Source organism: Nipponia nippon, unplaced genomic scaffold (genome assembly GCF_047370975.1).
Source record: "Nipponia nippon isolate SJK-2023a ecotype South Korea unplaced genomic scaffold, ASM4737097v1 scaffold_5, whole genome shotgun sequence".
Lineage (NCBI taxonomy): Eukaryota > Metazoa > Chordata > Aves > Pelecaniformes > Threskiornithidae > Nipponia > Nipponia nippon.
The window spans coordinates 31,416,852-31,431,656 of NW_028262369.1; the positions used below are offsets into that span (position 1 = coordinate 31,416,852).

At 37.7% G+C, this 14,805-nt stretch overlaps 1 protein-coding gene across 2 annotated transcripts in view; it reads left to right on the forward strand.

The window, feature by feature from the left end:
* TESK2 (testis associated actin remodelling kinase 2) overlaps nt 1-14,805 on the forward strand; it is an 81,059-nt gene that overhangs the window by 22,015 nt on the left and 44,239 nt on the right. The window contains exon 3 of one of the 2 annotated variants that reach the window (XM_087730817.1): nt 6,427-6,548. The exons of the other annotated variant lie outside the window; for it this stretch is intronic. Within the exon in view, the coding sequence (XP_087586943.1) occupies nt 6,427-6,548 (122 nt within the window). The remainder of the gene's footprint in view (nt 1-6,426; nt 6,549-14,805) is intronic. 2 annotated transcript variants of the gene reach the window in all.

Consider the following 14,805-nt stretch of genomic DNA (forward strand, 5'->3'; position numbering starts at 1 on the left):
CTGGTACTTAAGAGGTGTGTCCAGGTTCCTTCTCCTGGATCACAAAGGGAATTTTATATGGTTACATTCTGCTGACAGAATTAGTCAACTTCCCCACCCAGGCTGTGCCTGTTTATATCTCATCTCAAACTGAGAAACAATAGTCCTCTGGTTAGTTTGTGCTTTCTTTCAAAATAAGACTGTAGTCTCTTTTTGCCTTTATGATTTGATTGAGATCAAGTTAACTGCAGAGAGATATGCACAGATTCCTATCAATAAATGGTTTCTTTAAAATACATGAATGCTCTATTTGGGGCCCTGGTTCTACGTTACAGTGGGCAATGAAGAAAAACAAAATACGAAAGAAATTGAGGGGTTTTTTGGCACACACAAATGGATTTACAAAGTATCAATGGTACTGCTGTCTCACTAATTATAAATTCACTTTAGTTTGGCAAAAAAAATGGAGAGCTTGTTTGACTGTAGGTGTGGAATATGCTGTAGTAATTGAACTTGCTACTTTGCTGAATTGGTGATGCTAGAAGTTACTAAAGTTACTGAAGTAGGATCTTTCATGACCAATACCAAGCCTTTGTACTAAAGGGAAAATGGTAAAGGCTCCATCTTTTTCTGTGTATTTCTCACAACTGTTTTTAGTAGCAGAAATTAGTGGAGTCACAATTACTGTCAGGCTTTTGAAAGGTTTTCGTTTTTGTTTTGTGCCTAGTTTCTGTACATCTTCTGAACCTGTGCAAAGCTCTCATAACACAGGCTGACTAGTTTTGTTTGGCAAAGTTTTGTTACACTTGGCAGGCTTCTCTCTTGCTACAAGAAGTTAGAGTGTAATGTCATTATATACTACTACTCTGAAAACAACCACAACCCAATCTGACTCCCTAGCAGCAACATAGCAGCTTAATATCATCTGGACTAATGTATTTCTTTAGGCTTCTATTTGTCACTGCAAATTTTCTTAGTGACATGAGATTTTTTACTTGATATAGGCATCACTACTATGAATATGTGTATCTGACTGTGGGTACATTTTAACATTTAGAAAAACATTTGAAATTCCAGTTTTACAAACACTGGGATCTGAGCTGAAAAACAGGTTTGTCTTCTCAATTAAAGGGAGCTTTCTTCAATCAAACATAGAGTTATACTATATAGCATAGTTAGTGCAAACAGCCTAGAAGGGTAACTAAGGTAATGTCTTTATCTCTTGTCATCACGAGATAAAATACTCACAAATCAGATGAAGACACTTAGACTGTTACAGAAAAGAGATTGATAGAAGGTGGCATACATAAATAAAAAGTCATTTGACCTTTGCTATATATGTCACTAACATGAAGGCTGCGTGTGGAGGAAACGTTTGAATTGGTGAGTGTAAGGTTGGTGAGCCAGTATAAGTAAAAATATGTGCAGCATTTTTGTGGATAATACAGTGAGCTCAGAAACAGGAAGCAAACTCAGAGAAGGTCATCTATTGGAACTAGAGAGGGCTGCTTTTAAAATGGTACTTTGGACACATGGCAGGAAAGGCGAAGGTGAAATGGCCAGATGAAGATTGAGGTGTGTAAAAGAATGAAGAAAGAATTGGTGTGGGTGCTAGAGATAGAGAGGCAACATGATTTTATGTAGTATGCTGTATAAAATCTGTAAATAAGCATCGAGGCTGGATACCAGAAGAGGGAAAGGTAAGGAAAAACTGGAAAGCAATTAAATGCAGTTTTGGAAGAGAACAGTGACAAAATACTTCCAAATCATCGTTATGTAGTTGGAAAATAATGAAAATGCAGTGAAAAACTAGGGGCAAAGCTGAAAGTTGTATTGGCAGATTTTTAACATCAATATTAGATGTTCTTCAGATGCTTATTCCAAGGACACCTGGCAAGGTACGGTTAATAGTAAAGGTCAAAAAGGCCTTATGAAAGATGAAATCAGGGTAGACTTCAGCTATAGCTTAAATGCTTCTCCCTCTTCAGTCCAGGCAAAAATTGAAGTAATATAAAGGTTTGGATTGTCAGAAAGCCCTGACATATCTGTATGACTTAATAAATAATTATTTAAATTATATTTAGGGTTTTTTTTTATAATAAAGAATTTCGTAGCTAAGCAGCAAGCTGAAAATTAAAACCACCAATTTTTGCAGGATATTCCTCGTGTGCACTCTGTACAGCATTTATATAGTGACTAGTTCTTTTAAAGGTGAGGCCTGCTCAGTCACTATTATGAGATTTCCTTCCAATACATTACTATTTCTGTACCTGGATCCATGACTTCCTCTACTTCTCACCTTCTTCTAAAGGAAGCAGTAAGGTCCAGGATCAGAACATGGTTTGGAGACACAGTGAGCAGGCAGGCCATGCAGCTAGCCACAGCCAGGTCAAAGTACTTGCAAAGTACTTTGATCCTAGAAGAATCAGAGTGCGAAGAGACAGTTTAACTGCCTGCCAGCAATAAAACAGGGAGGCAATATCTAGTTACTCTGACCTCGGAGATGGAGACACATAGGTAAGCAGACTGACAAGTCAGAAGCGCGTGCAAAGCAGCATGGGAAAGCAGCTGTAGGATTGTCAGAATATTTCTAAGCAGAGACATGATCATCCAGACATCACTGAAAGGTTACTTGCTCTGATATGCAAGGAACCCTAATTAATAATAATGTCAACAGCTTTAAAAGCTTTACAGCAGTCTGCTAGTTGCATCAGTGAAAGGTTTGAATTGCATGAGTGAATCACTGCTTATGTTGAGTATACAGGCATATGCCTAAGGCAAACTGTCTTGTAAGCAAACGTTAAATTAGATCAGCAATATTGCCAAAATATTTACTAGTTTTCCTTCTGGAGTGGTCAGGTGGTTGAAACATCACTTCCATTATTTTGTTGCACAGAGGTGGCCTGCAAGGAGATGAAGGATTAAAACTGAACAGCTTGGTAGGATTTTGGCAAGGGATGCCAAAATAGACTCAAATTTTGTCTAGGGTGTGACTGCCAGGTGAGTAGGCACAGAGGGTAGTGTAACTGATAGCTCCTTCTATGTAGATGATCCGGAGCTTGACCGAGACCTTAAAGATAGGACCTGTCTGTTCCCTGTTGGCAGTCCATTCTTGCCACAGAAATACTGTTTGCCAGCAGTGATTCAGAGGAGAGAACACAATTAACCTTATGTATATTCCAAGTGATTAGCATTGTGTGCCATAATATATAAACTGGTATTTGATTTTATTCATAATATTGGGTATTGTCCTCTTGAGAAGATGTCCCTCCATCTTCAGTTCTGCTTCTTCCTCCTTGCTTAAAGGGTAGCTAGCGAGAGCGGAAGAGTCCCTGTTTTCCGACCTTTCCTTTGGTTTGATTAGGTAATTTGCTGTTCCATCAGATTTGGTAGGAATACACCCTCCAACATCAGAACAATATACAGAAGTTCAAATAAAATCACTGGTGTTACCTTACAGTGTCCTTTTAAGTGAAACAAAGCATAGTGCAGTGTTGGGTGCTGTTTAGAGACCAGTTATATGGACAGAATATGCTATATATGCTAGAAATCTGAGCTATTTCCAAGCATGGGGAAAATGATTTTATAAAACAAATGAACGAAAAAAAAACCAGGCCTCACCACTGAACCTTGTTCAGTTTATCAAGACTGAAAAGACTCCAGAATATCCTTCTGAAATGGAGGATGAAAAATTTTGACTTTGCAAAAGCCGCTCAATTTCTTCTGGATGTGGCATTAGTACTGTGGACAGTCAGACCTTTGAGGTATCAGACCTGAAAATCCAGGAAGCATGCAGGACACAGTGACCCAAAAACTTACCCACCCTCATTTCTGAGGTTTCCTTAGCTGAAGAAGAGTGGTCAGAACAAGGAAAAGGCAAAGAACAAGGAAGAAGGTCCTATGATAGGTTCTACTTTTACCTCAGAGTTGAGGCAAAAGGACTTGAAATTTTGGCACGGAACTGAGTGAATTATAGAAATGAGCAGGAAATTAAGAGGAAGCTAGCAGAGTTAATGAGAAAGCAAATACTGCTTAAGACCACACTCCATCTGAGTTCTTGCTCACCTTCTACCTCTATTCATTCCCTGTTGGCAGACCTTGAAGCTTCTGTGTTAGTGGAAAGCTGATTTCTGAGGAAGTTCTGTTGAGAGCATCGCTCTGCCTATAGGAGTTAAGTTCCTTCAAATTCTTTCCTATTCCCTGCAAACCCCAAATTACTCTGCCACAACACCCAAGATTCCTAACCCTCCTCCAGAGGAAGTGTGCTGATTTAGCCACTGTGTATAGATTCAAAGCTTTCGAATTGTCCTTTTTTCTTAATTTAAATTTGCATTGTTGGAACAAATCTTTGTTTCTTAAGTCTATGAAAGCATTTTTTAAATTTTTTTGTTCCTCAGCTAACGCATTACTGCTAACAAAACTAATGTATAACTAAAATATAGATTTTTAAGTCTGTATATAGACATTGACCTGTCCAACTTACCTCGTTCATTCAAATTGGCTGGATATACAAAAGCTGCATAAATAAAAATTAATGAAAGCACACAATAGACACAAGAAACCTGACAAGTAACAATAAACCTCATCAACTTAACATGCAATCATCCTGCTTAAAACCAATAAGCATGCCAAACAGGCAAGACAGGTTATATGCAGAAGGATTCTAGATTATCTTGTTATAATGCACTAAAGCTGTAGTTTGACCAGTTTTATTTTAAAGCCAGTATTGCCACTGAATGGGGGAGTCCCATGCTTATGAACTCACTGTTGGTTTCTGCTCTCAGTGCTGGTTTCTATATCCTTCTCCACCTCCTTTCTCTGATCCTTCCTGTACTGGGATTATGGGGTGACTGTGGGTGAGGCAGCTGAGGAGCTCATGGGCAGGGGTGGAAGCAGGAGAAAAAGCATCTGCGGGCTATATTTCTACTCGCTCAGTCCCTCGATGTTGTTTACCACATTTCACTGCGATGTTTCCAGTGCTACCCTATACTTCAAACTAGGGCGGGAATAGGCGACTCAGAAGTGTTAAGCCAGGAGCACGTCTGAAACATGACAGCCTTTCCTCCTAGTACGTCCCTGTGCTGAATTCATGGTGCTTTGTGTCTAGGTGAGAATGTTTAGCTGAAATATGCCCCTTGTTCTTGAGGATATGGTGTGCAAATAAAACTTGAAAATGGGTATCACTTGCTGCCTCAGACACACCAGTGAGTCTCGCCTCCAAAAAAACCATACGCAGCGTTTTTCTTGCATCTGCTTATCATGAGTTCAGCTGTTCTTTCTGTAAGTCACATGTCACAGCTAAAGAAGCCTTTTATTGGAAAAGATGAGCAGAGTCCTCCAGAAGAAAAGGAGGCAGGCTGCCATTGTTTAAAATATAGGTATTTTGTATGTACCTACATCATAATGTAGATTTCTGTTTTAAATTGGAAAGCTGATGAGAGTCTTAAATTCTTGCATCGCAGACTTTTCTAAATTTTTTTCTAATCTCCATAAACATGAATGAATTTGCCATGGTGGTAGTTCAGTGCTTTGAGAAGTACGCATTTTCTGCTTATAAGCTGCAGGTGCTGATGTAGGAAGAAAATAATGGGAAGACAATTTCCATGAATACTGCTGATGTGCATGTGGGAATGCTCAACTGCAAAGAAATTCTAAGGCTTGGCAAGTCTTGCGCTATCGTGACAGCTCCTGTCTGATAGTAGTGCGCATCTACATAACATTGGTCTGTTTGCTGGTGACAAATAGGCTAGTTTGAGAGTATCAAGTTAGAAATGGCCACAATCATGCATTTCTGACTGGGGAAGGTAATTCTGAATGGTGCGCTGGTTCTGTGCAGTTGCTAGAGAAATCCTCTTTTTCATGCTGATGGTCTGCAGCCACTACTGAACATCCTAGACTAGGTGATACCATGTCCAGTAACTTCTCTGCTTTGCAGCAGGGGTTGGTATGAATACTTTCTGTTCACTGAATGTATAATCTGGTTCATGGTCTTGATTCAGAAATAAACATTGAATACCTCTGAAATCTGCCCGGTAGCTGTAATCAGCAGGTCCTCTCAACACATTCTGTGGAACAATGACACCAACCACTGCAGTGGGAAAAGAGAGGTATGGGTGGAATGAAGGTGAGTTTCAGAGGTCTTGGAGCAGGAAACTTTCTCTCCCTGGGCAAATAAGTGGCTTCCTTCACTTGTACTAAGAAGCTGATAATTTTTTTTTTTTCCAACTTCTCAAGCTTTCTGTCATCACCAGTTGCAAGAGAACAGCAAAGTACCTTTTCACATTTAGATAGTATGCTTATAGAAAGTAATCTGTGTGATAAAGACTACAGAAATCAGAGTATAGATCAAGTCGTTTGTCATGAAGGATCTCTAAGTTGTAGTACAACATTACTGGGTTTTCAGTCTTGCGTCTCATATCCTTATCATTTTTTGCTTGTATCCTATAGGTAAGGCACAGAACTTCAGACCAGGTAATGGCTTTGAAGATGAACACACTGAACAGCAACAGAGCAAACATGCTGAAAGAGGTTCAACTTATGAATAGACTCTCACATCCAAACATCTTAAGGTATATTGGGTTTTTTCTGAATCATATAGAGTTAGGTTGTCTTTAGTAGAGCTTTCCTATTTCCAGTTTGTGGTTTTTTTTTTTTTTTTTTTTTTTTTTATTATAGCTGTATCTGTTGGGAATGCATTAGGATCAGCTTTTAATTTTATGGAAGAAGGGGAGGAGGAAGAAAAGACTCAAGCAAATTGAAAATCCACATGATTTTGGTATCTGGAGTTTACCAGTAATGAGTAACTTATTTCAGAGAAAAACAAGTTTTCACATTATAAATTTCTGATGAATCAGTAAAATGATATGAAAAGTGAAATTTGGCTTCTTTTCATGAATTTAAATTATTGCAAATTTAACACCATTCAAATAATCTATGGTTAATCTTGCAGATTAACAATGCAAAGTGCCATAGCTTCCTCATATTTTTAGGTTTGTTTTCTAGTTTTTAGCATTTTCTTATTGTAATATTGCAAGGTGGGATAAGAGGGACTGAAGAAAAGAAGCTAGAGTTAAACTAGTCTGATTTATCTGCTCTTGAAAGGAAAAAGGTAGTTCTTGTTTTGCAATAGATTACTGGATGCAGATCTAAAATGTTTCAATGTGTATCTTGTTATTCCTTGAATTTTTTCAGTCTTGGTTACTCTTATGATGATGTGACAAGCAGTTAACATAATTAGCTGAAGCCATAACATTAAGAAGTTTAAAGGTGTGATGACAGTGCACCAAATAACTGGTTCTTCTAAACTGCTGTTGCACAGCTGGGATCCATTTTGATAGTCTCAGGCAGTACAGCTCTTTCTGAAAAGTTTTGGAGACAGAGTGAACTTTAAGTAACCTAATTTCCTCTTCTTCACCAGACTGTTAAATAGTACAGACATAGCACTGATTCCTAAAATCCTTTATAACCAGCTTTTCTGATCCTTGAAATCCTGGCTCAGTGTTCATCAACTGATGTGTAACAATATTATCTTGTTTGCTTCCTTCAGTATTTATGAGGAGACACATAGAAGCATTTGGACTATCTGTAGGGAGCATTCCATTAATTCATGACTATTTCCTATTTTTTTTTCTTAAAACCCCAAAAACCTGTGAACTTAGAGAATTTTTACTCATAGTAAACTGTATTGCTTTTATCACAGTATGCTTATTCAAGTGTTGTAGTAATCTGGCCCTAATTAGAATTCTTAGTCTGTTTTCTCTGCTCCAAGGTGAGGTGAGATCCCAGCATCTCCTCTGGCTCTTTTGTTTGTTTGCTTTTTAAATTATGTCAGATATCTGGCTTTTTAGGTTTCAGGATCATTAATTGTTTCTTATATCTATCCACCACTTCCTTTCCCTCAGAATCCTTAGATAAGCAGTGTATGATCCTGGGGACTGATGCAGCTGCTTTTTTAGTAAGGTTTGTGGAAAGAATAACTTCATAGGATTGGTATTGTCAGAATCATGAAGTCAGTACACTTCAGTTTCTTTATCAACTTCGTGTGGTTTGTAAATCTTATTTTAAAAAACATCTAGCTTTACAACTCTGTTCAAAATAAAGTATTTAATTTGGGCTGGAGTGAGGGAAAGTAGGAAAGGGATACTGTGACAAGCAAAAAGCATTCAGCTGCAGATTAATGTAACACTGCTCCCCCCGCCAATGGAGTTACACAGGTGTTGCTGAGAACAAAAGTTATTGTGCTCAGTTCTGAGTAATTGCTGAAATTTAAATGCCTTGCGATGTCTAAGAGATCGTATTGATGATATACCTGTCCCCTCTGGCCTTAGAGCCTATGAATAATTTGAAGTCAGTGGTGTTGCACAGATGGTCCTGAAGAAAGAACAATAATGTATTGATTTATACATGAAGCAGAAAAGGAATTCCATTTGGTCTCCCAGTTATTACGTAGGATTGAGAGAGAAATCTTTTTTTCTGTGTGCTCAACTAAGCAGTTATGAGTGAATACATAAGAAATAAATTACTTAAATAGAAACAGTTTATCTTTGCGTAATTTGTTTTGAAGAATAAACAGTTGCTTTATGAATTGCTTGATTTGAGGCTTCTTCAAAGAGAGTTCGTTCTCTGGTAAAAAATATTGCAGTTTTCTTATGTATTAGGTAAGTACCCTTGCTGCAGGGAGCAAGGACATTCCTACAGAAAATGCAAATGAGAAAACCATATTTAGTTTTAGTTCTTTTATTCTTTTATTGAATATATATATTGAATAATACACCGTAAAAACTATTCTTTTTCTATAGCAGATAACTTGGTGGTTTTGCGTGTTAGTTGTGTGTCATTTTATTTTTGGTTTAAAATCATTTACTGCAGTGTTTCCAGTCCCTTTATATCTGGGACAAGATTTTGCCCTTTTTAATTGTTACCTGCCTATGTGTCTATATATACCTATATATATATACACACACATGCATGCAAACATCCGTATTTGTGTTTCAGAAGCCTATAAATCATTGGTGCTTCTACTAGTGTTGTAAAAATTTAGTTTAGGACCTGTTTCCCACTTTAGAAACACAGTAAAAATAGTATTTGGTAATCATTTGCTTTTATAGTAAAGTGGTGAGAGGTGAAAATGTCATGTTTTCAAGTAAGAGCAGCTGGAGTAGTATTGCTGAGAGGTCACCAGGAAAATTTTCTACAACAACGTGTTCTTGCTGAACCATTTTCTGGGATTATTTTTGGAAATTTTAAGCTTGTATTAGTATTTAAAGAGAATGATCCTCTTCTAAGAGGTTCTAATGTATAACTTCCCCTTTCCAGGGACTATGAGCTCTCTGTTTGCTGTTAAATGTTATTTTCTTCACTTAATTTCTGTCCTTTGAAGTTCTTCTTCTATATTACTAAGCTGTTTTGTAACTAGCATCAATTATTTATCAATTTATAATTATCAATAAATAATCTATCAATTATTGATTAGTCACTGGATCTCCTCCAGTTGCCTTGAAGGTGTACTCTGATTTTATGTAATATATACATCTGAGCTTCTTCATCCTCTGTAAACTCTAGGATTACCTACTGTTAATTTACGCTGTAAACAAGTTACATTCCTTAGTGCTGATCTGTTGTTTGCCAGTAAGGATACTAGTGGGTTCTTAGGCTGAAATGTTGAGGTCATGTGCAGTAGTTAATTGTAGCAGGTAGAGGGCTGCGAGGTGCTCTGATATCGGATGGCTTGTAAAATTATGAAACTGGATAGATACTGGCTTTACGGCATCCAAAGTCTGCTCTCAACCTGTTTCAACACGTGCAATTGAGTCAGTGTTTTAGAAAGTGAATGTCAGATTCAGCAATGATGCATTTATTTTTGTATATTAGAATCTTCCTTAATCTGGGCATGGTTATGTTTTTGACCATCCTGATGCTTGAGTACCTAAAATTTGTAACTGAATCAATGTTTTTGTCCTAGAACTCTTCCCTGGTTTATATGAACTAAGTGATATGGAGGAGAGAAGAGATTCCTCTTCCTGGTGTATTTGATAGCCCAAAATCATTGTTATCCTTTGGATGATTAAAAAACCCATCCCTTTGCCAGTGTTCCAAAATACATAGCAACTTTTTACAAGCTATCCATCCTGATGTGCCCACAGTTAACTTCAAGATGTTATTGCAAAGATTCTTGTATTTTTGCCATTGGTTGCACAATGTGAATAATAAGTATTGCTATTTGAAACTGCTTTTTTTCTGTGTTGTCCATGTCAATTCATTTTCACAGTTACAAATGCCTTTTGAGGTTTTTATGGTGAAGTTTTTTTTGAGGTGTTTTTGAGGTTTTTATGGCCTGCAACCACCATTCTGGAGTGTGAGTTTGTCAGTACGTGCTGACTTTCTTCCACTCCGTAGCTTGGTAGAGATTACCTAGAGGTAGACCTGTGTTCTTACCTTAGTGATACTTCTGTACTATTTTAGGAGATGGAGTTGTGTCACTGTGTTTCAGTTTCCCTGCTTCTAATGCTTGGTGAAGTATCAGTCTGGTTATTTAGGCTTTAAAAAGAACTCATGTTGCTGGGCATGGAGTGAAATGCTAACTTTAAATATCCCCACTTATTTCAGTGTTTCTGTGCTCAAATTCTGCTCTTGGCCAGCTATATAGATCCGTCTTGATCGGAAGACTGATGTAAGTGAAGAGCTTAGTTTTCACTTACCAAGTCCCCAGTAAGTATACCATCCCCATGGTAGTATCACGAAGATTTTAGTGGTCAAATATATACATATATATATAAAATATATTAGGAAAAAAAATTAATATGTATTTTCCATCAAGAAAATGAGAAACTGCCCTCTATTAAAGGGATTATTTTGGCAAAAATGGAACCTCTTTGTCAGTCTGTTCAGGATATTTTGGAAGAGAAGACTTCAGCTCTTGCAGCTACATTGGCATGATGGTAAAAAGTAAGGGGATTTAGAGGGTTTTTTCTTCCCTCCTTCTTGCTTCCTATTGCCATTAGCAGATGTGATTCCAGAGGCAGAGTAGATTTTAACTGTAACATAGTAATGTTTTGTTCAGTCACTGTCTGGTGATCATAAGAAACTATATATGAAAGATCTGCTTTTTTTGGTTTTGCTTTTTTCCCCAGGGACCAGCTTAGGGACATTTTAGGAGTGGATAGGGCAAAAGCAGACAAATGGTGTTCATGGAGTGCTCTGCTCTCTTTCTGCTATCAACCCCATCTCATATTGTCTCCTATTTCCACCTCACTCCTGCATGCAAGCTAAACATGGAGGCCTAAAAGCTTTTCTGCCTCTGATCTATACTTCTCCTTGCCCTGGGTGTGGGATGTGCTGGCTTTATCACATCTTCCCTCAAAACAGATGGTAAGAGCAGGAGTGGAGAAGTGAGCTGGAGTTCTGGTTTGCACCATGCAGTGTTTACTATAGCTACTTTAATACAGGTTGGCTGATACAGGGTAAGACTGTAATTGCTGGGGTTAAGGGAACCAGAGGTTTGAAGCATTTCTTAGCTTCCTTACTAGCTTGTGTCCCTGGGTTAGATCTGGTACCAGGGTTATGAAAGGTCTGGTGTATGCTTGTAAATGTTTTTCACTGCTTTGCTGCTTCTCTAAATGCAGATGGGCTGCCATAGTCATGAGTTTTTACCCAAATCAAGCTGAGAAAATAGGGCTGGAAAAGAGTCAAGAAATTTCTGTCCTTGTGTCTTAGGCTGGGAGCCTTAGGGCTGCAGCCTGAGAGAACTGATACCTTTTCATTCTGGTAATGTCTTACAGGTGTGTGTTTCTCATTTTCACAAATGAAGTGGTATACTGACACAGATTCTCCATCTCCTGTGCTGTCTCTTAAATTAGTGTATCTTCAATTTTGAGATAGAATTTCAGTCTTTAGTATCACTACTGTTTGCATGAAAAAGTATTTCTTTATTTGCTCTGTACCTTAGGGACTTCATTTAAAACATTCTGTACACAGAAAGCCTTAGCTCATGTCTTAAGTGCTCTCATGGGAGCACTTGGAGATATTGCTGTGCGTTTGGGAGTGAGCGTGCAGGCAGACTGACTCATTGATTAAATCCACCTTCTTGTGTGCACGTGCACACACACCAATAAGCATGCAGTGTGCATATTACATGAACTTCTGTCAAGGAGAATTTTATTTCATCTCCTTTCAGACAAATCTAGCACCCTGGGAACACAGTACCTTTTTTTGTGTGTGCAGTTTTCTCCTGTCAAACCTTCCTTTTTGTGAAATTACTTGTGATTGACTTTGTTACAATAGGCAGGATGGCTTTTGTTTTTTAACATCCTTTGTCCTGTACTGAACAGTGCTTTAAAAGAAAAGAAAAATACATTTACTTCTCTGTGTAATGTCGTTATCCAAAAGGAGTATTTTAGAAACGCTGCGCACAAGACGGCAGAAGACAGGCTGTATGCGTTGTGTATAATATGTTACAGAAGGGATAGATAAAATGCCTTACTTCTATGTCTTGAGTCAAAATGCAAGTGTAGGAAACTTAAAATACATTTTTAATCTAGCACAGTGCCTAAAACATTAAGGACGGTCTTAATGCAGACTTAATATTCTTACTCACCCTCTTTGTTCTCCAACAATCAGTGCAATGAAATAAGCATTTGTCTTTTGACCTTGTTTCTCTTTGTGTTACTGAGCTCATATGAGAGACTTTTTTCACTGGTTTGTTTGGTTAGTTTCTTATTTTTAATGTTATAATCAAACTGCTGAATTTTTTCATACAAGCAGTAGATTTCAGAGGGCATCAATTTATTATGTTGGACTGTAGCTGTCCCAGGTTTATCCACAGAAGAGGAGCATGTCCCAGTGAAGTTCTTTTAATGGGAAGCGTGTGTTCAATGTCTAGATGTCCACAGTGGCTGTATAATGTGGATATTAGTTTTGTTTGATTTATCAAAGAGGCAAAGATTGCAGGCTGAGGCTACAGCTCTTAGTTGCCTCCTTCCTGTCCAGAATTTTCTCCTTTGCAGTCAGACTGAACTGAAGGCAGTTTTGGTAACTGCTGTTAATGGACTAAGAAATATCCAGAGCACCTTCTCTTGCTCTTTTCTAGGAGGGCAGATATTCCAGATTGATAGAGGAATAACCTGGTCTATAGAAAGAGACTTCCAACATCTGAACGTCGCTGACATTTGTTAGAAAGCATTTTGTGGTGGAAATGTGCTGCGCTGTATTTAGTAGGTTGGACTCAAATAGCATCCTTCATATTTGCAGCTTCTGGGGAAACTTTTCCAACCACTAGTTGTGATTTTGGAAGTGCTTCAGCTTTCCTGATAAGGCCAGATACACTGTCTTGAAAATAGACTTCCTTAAATCTGCAAATGGTCTCCTGTTTTGGGGATGACTGGCTCATTGAAGCTGCTTCCAACCAGAAATGCTTATAGGAAGTGTAACCTTTGGCTGACAAGACATTCTGCTGAAGTTCACCTACAAGCACATTTTGGCTCTGGAGACAGTGTGTCTAGCCAACAGGAATAATCTCAGCTGTACTGGGCCAGCATGTCAGCTTCCTACCCACAGAACTTGGAATCTCATCTGGGGCAATCTCAGAAATTGAAATCTTATGTTAAGTCTTGCTTGGTAATTTTATTTCCTGGTAGCAGCTGCATGTATTATCTTTTAGTGAAAATGCTTTCCAACAGTGCTTTGTAGCAGTGCTTGGCTTAACCAAGCAGCTTATTATTGCTTGATAGAGCAGCTAAGGAGAAGTTTTGCAGGAATTTGGATCACTAGAGGTCTATTCTATCAATCTATTTTCCAGAGTCTGAAAACTGAGATTCTTGACACAAAGTTTAAATGGTTTCAGTATGTTGCTTGTAAACTCATTAATTCTGTCTTTATCAGTGTATCTGGTTTCTCTTTTCCTGGGTAATAACTTCTAAATGTGTGGTGTTTATAAATGTATCTTTTTTTTCCATGAGATCATGGTATTGAGCTTTGTTTTTAATTTCTGATTTAAAGTTAGAAATGTGTGTCTGTTTCCCAGTAGAAACCCTAAATGTTTAAGAATTTTTGAACTGTTACTCTTGGTAACTTGAGCCAGTGTGTCTTTTCTCCCTTAAGTGTAGGTTCACAAAGGTAATGAATATGTTTCCATTGAAACTTCCCTCGACCAAAACAGGTTGGCAGAAAAAGTTACGTTCTACCAGTCTTTGGGTGACAGTGATGTTTTTCCTGTTTGGTAAAGATGAGACAAGAAATTTAATTTCACCAAAATCTTGATAAATTCTTAATTGCATTAATATTTTAGAATTAAGTCAAATACAATGAATTCCTAATTTGAAAGTAACGTAATACACTTTTGCAAAGGAAGAGTTGATATACAGATGAAAACATTATTTTTAATTACTTAGCCTTCGCTTTTGTTGAATGAAAATACTGCAGTACTGGGTTAACCTTGTGTCATTAGCATGTTTCATAAAAGAGACAACTTTTAAAAGTTGTCTAATAGTGGAACTGATATCTTGGATTTTCTTCCGTTTTTGCTTGTGAATAAAGCTATCAGAATGCATTAAGGAAGAAACAGATTTCTGCTCTGGAGGAGTCTGGATTTCTTAGTTTCAGGAAGCTTAATTTGTCAATTTGTTTACAAAATTGTTCATATGTAATTGCTCTATGAAGTGAAACTCGGAACAGCAATGTTTTGAGTAGATGGTATGTCTAAAAGAACCCTTCTTCCCTTTCCCCTGAGTACCTCGTCGTACCCTATTGTTCTTCATTAAACAAGAGGAACTGGATTTTCACTGTCTCTCAAATTAAAATCTGCATATCTAATTCAGGGAATATTATTTGAGG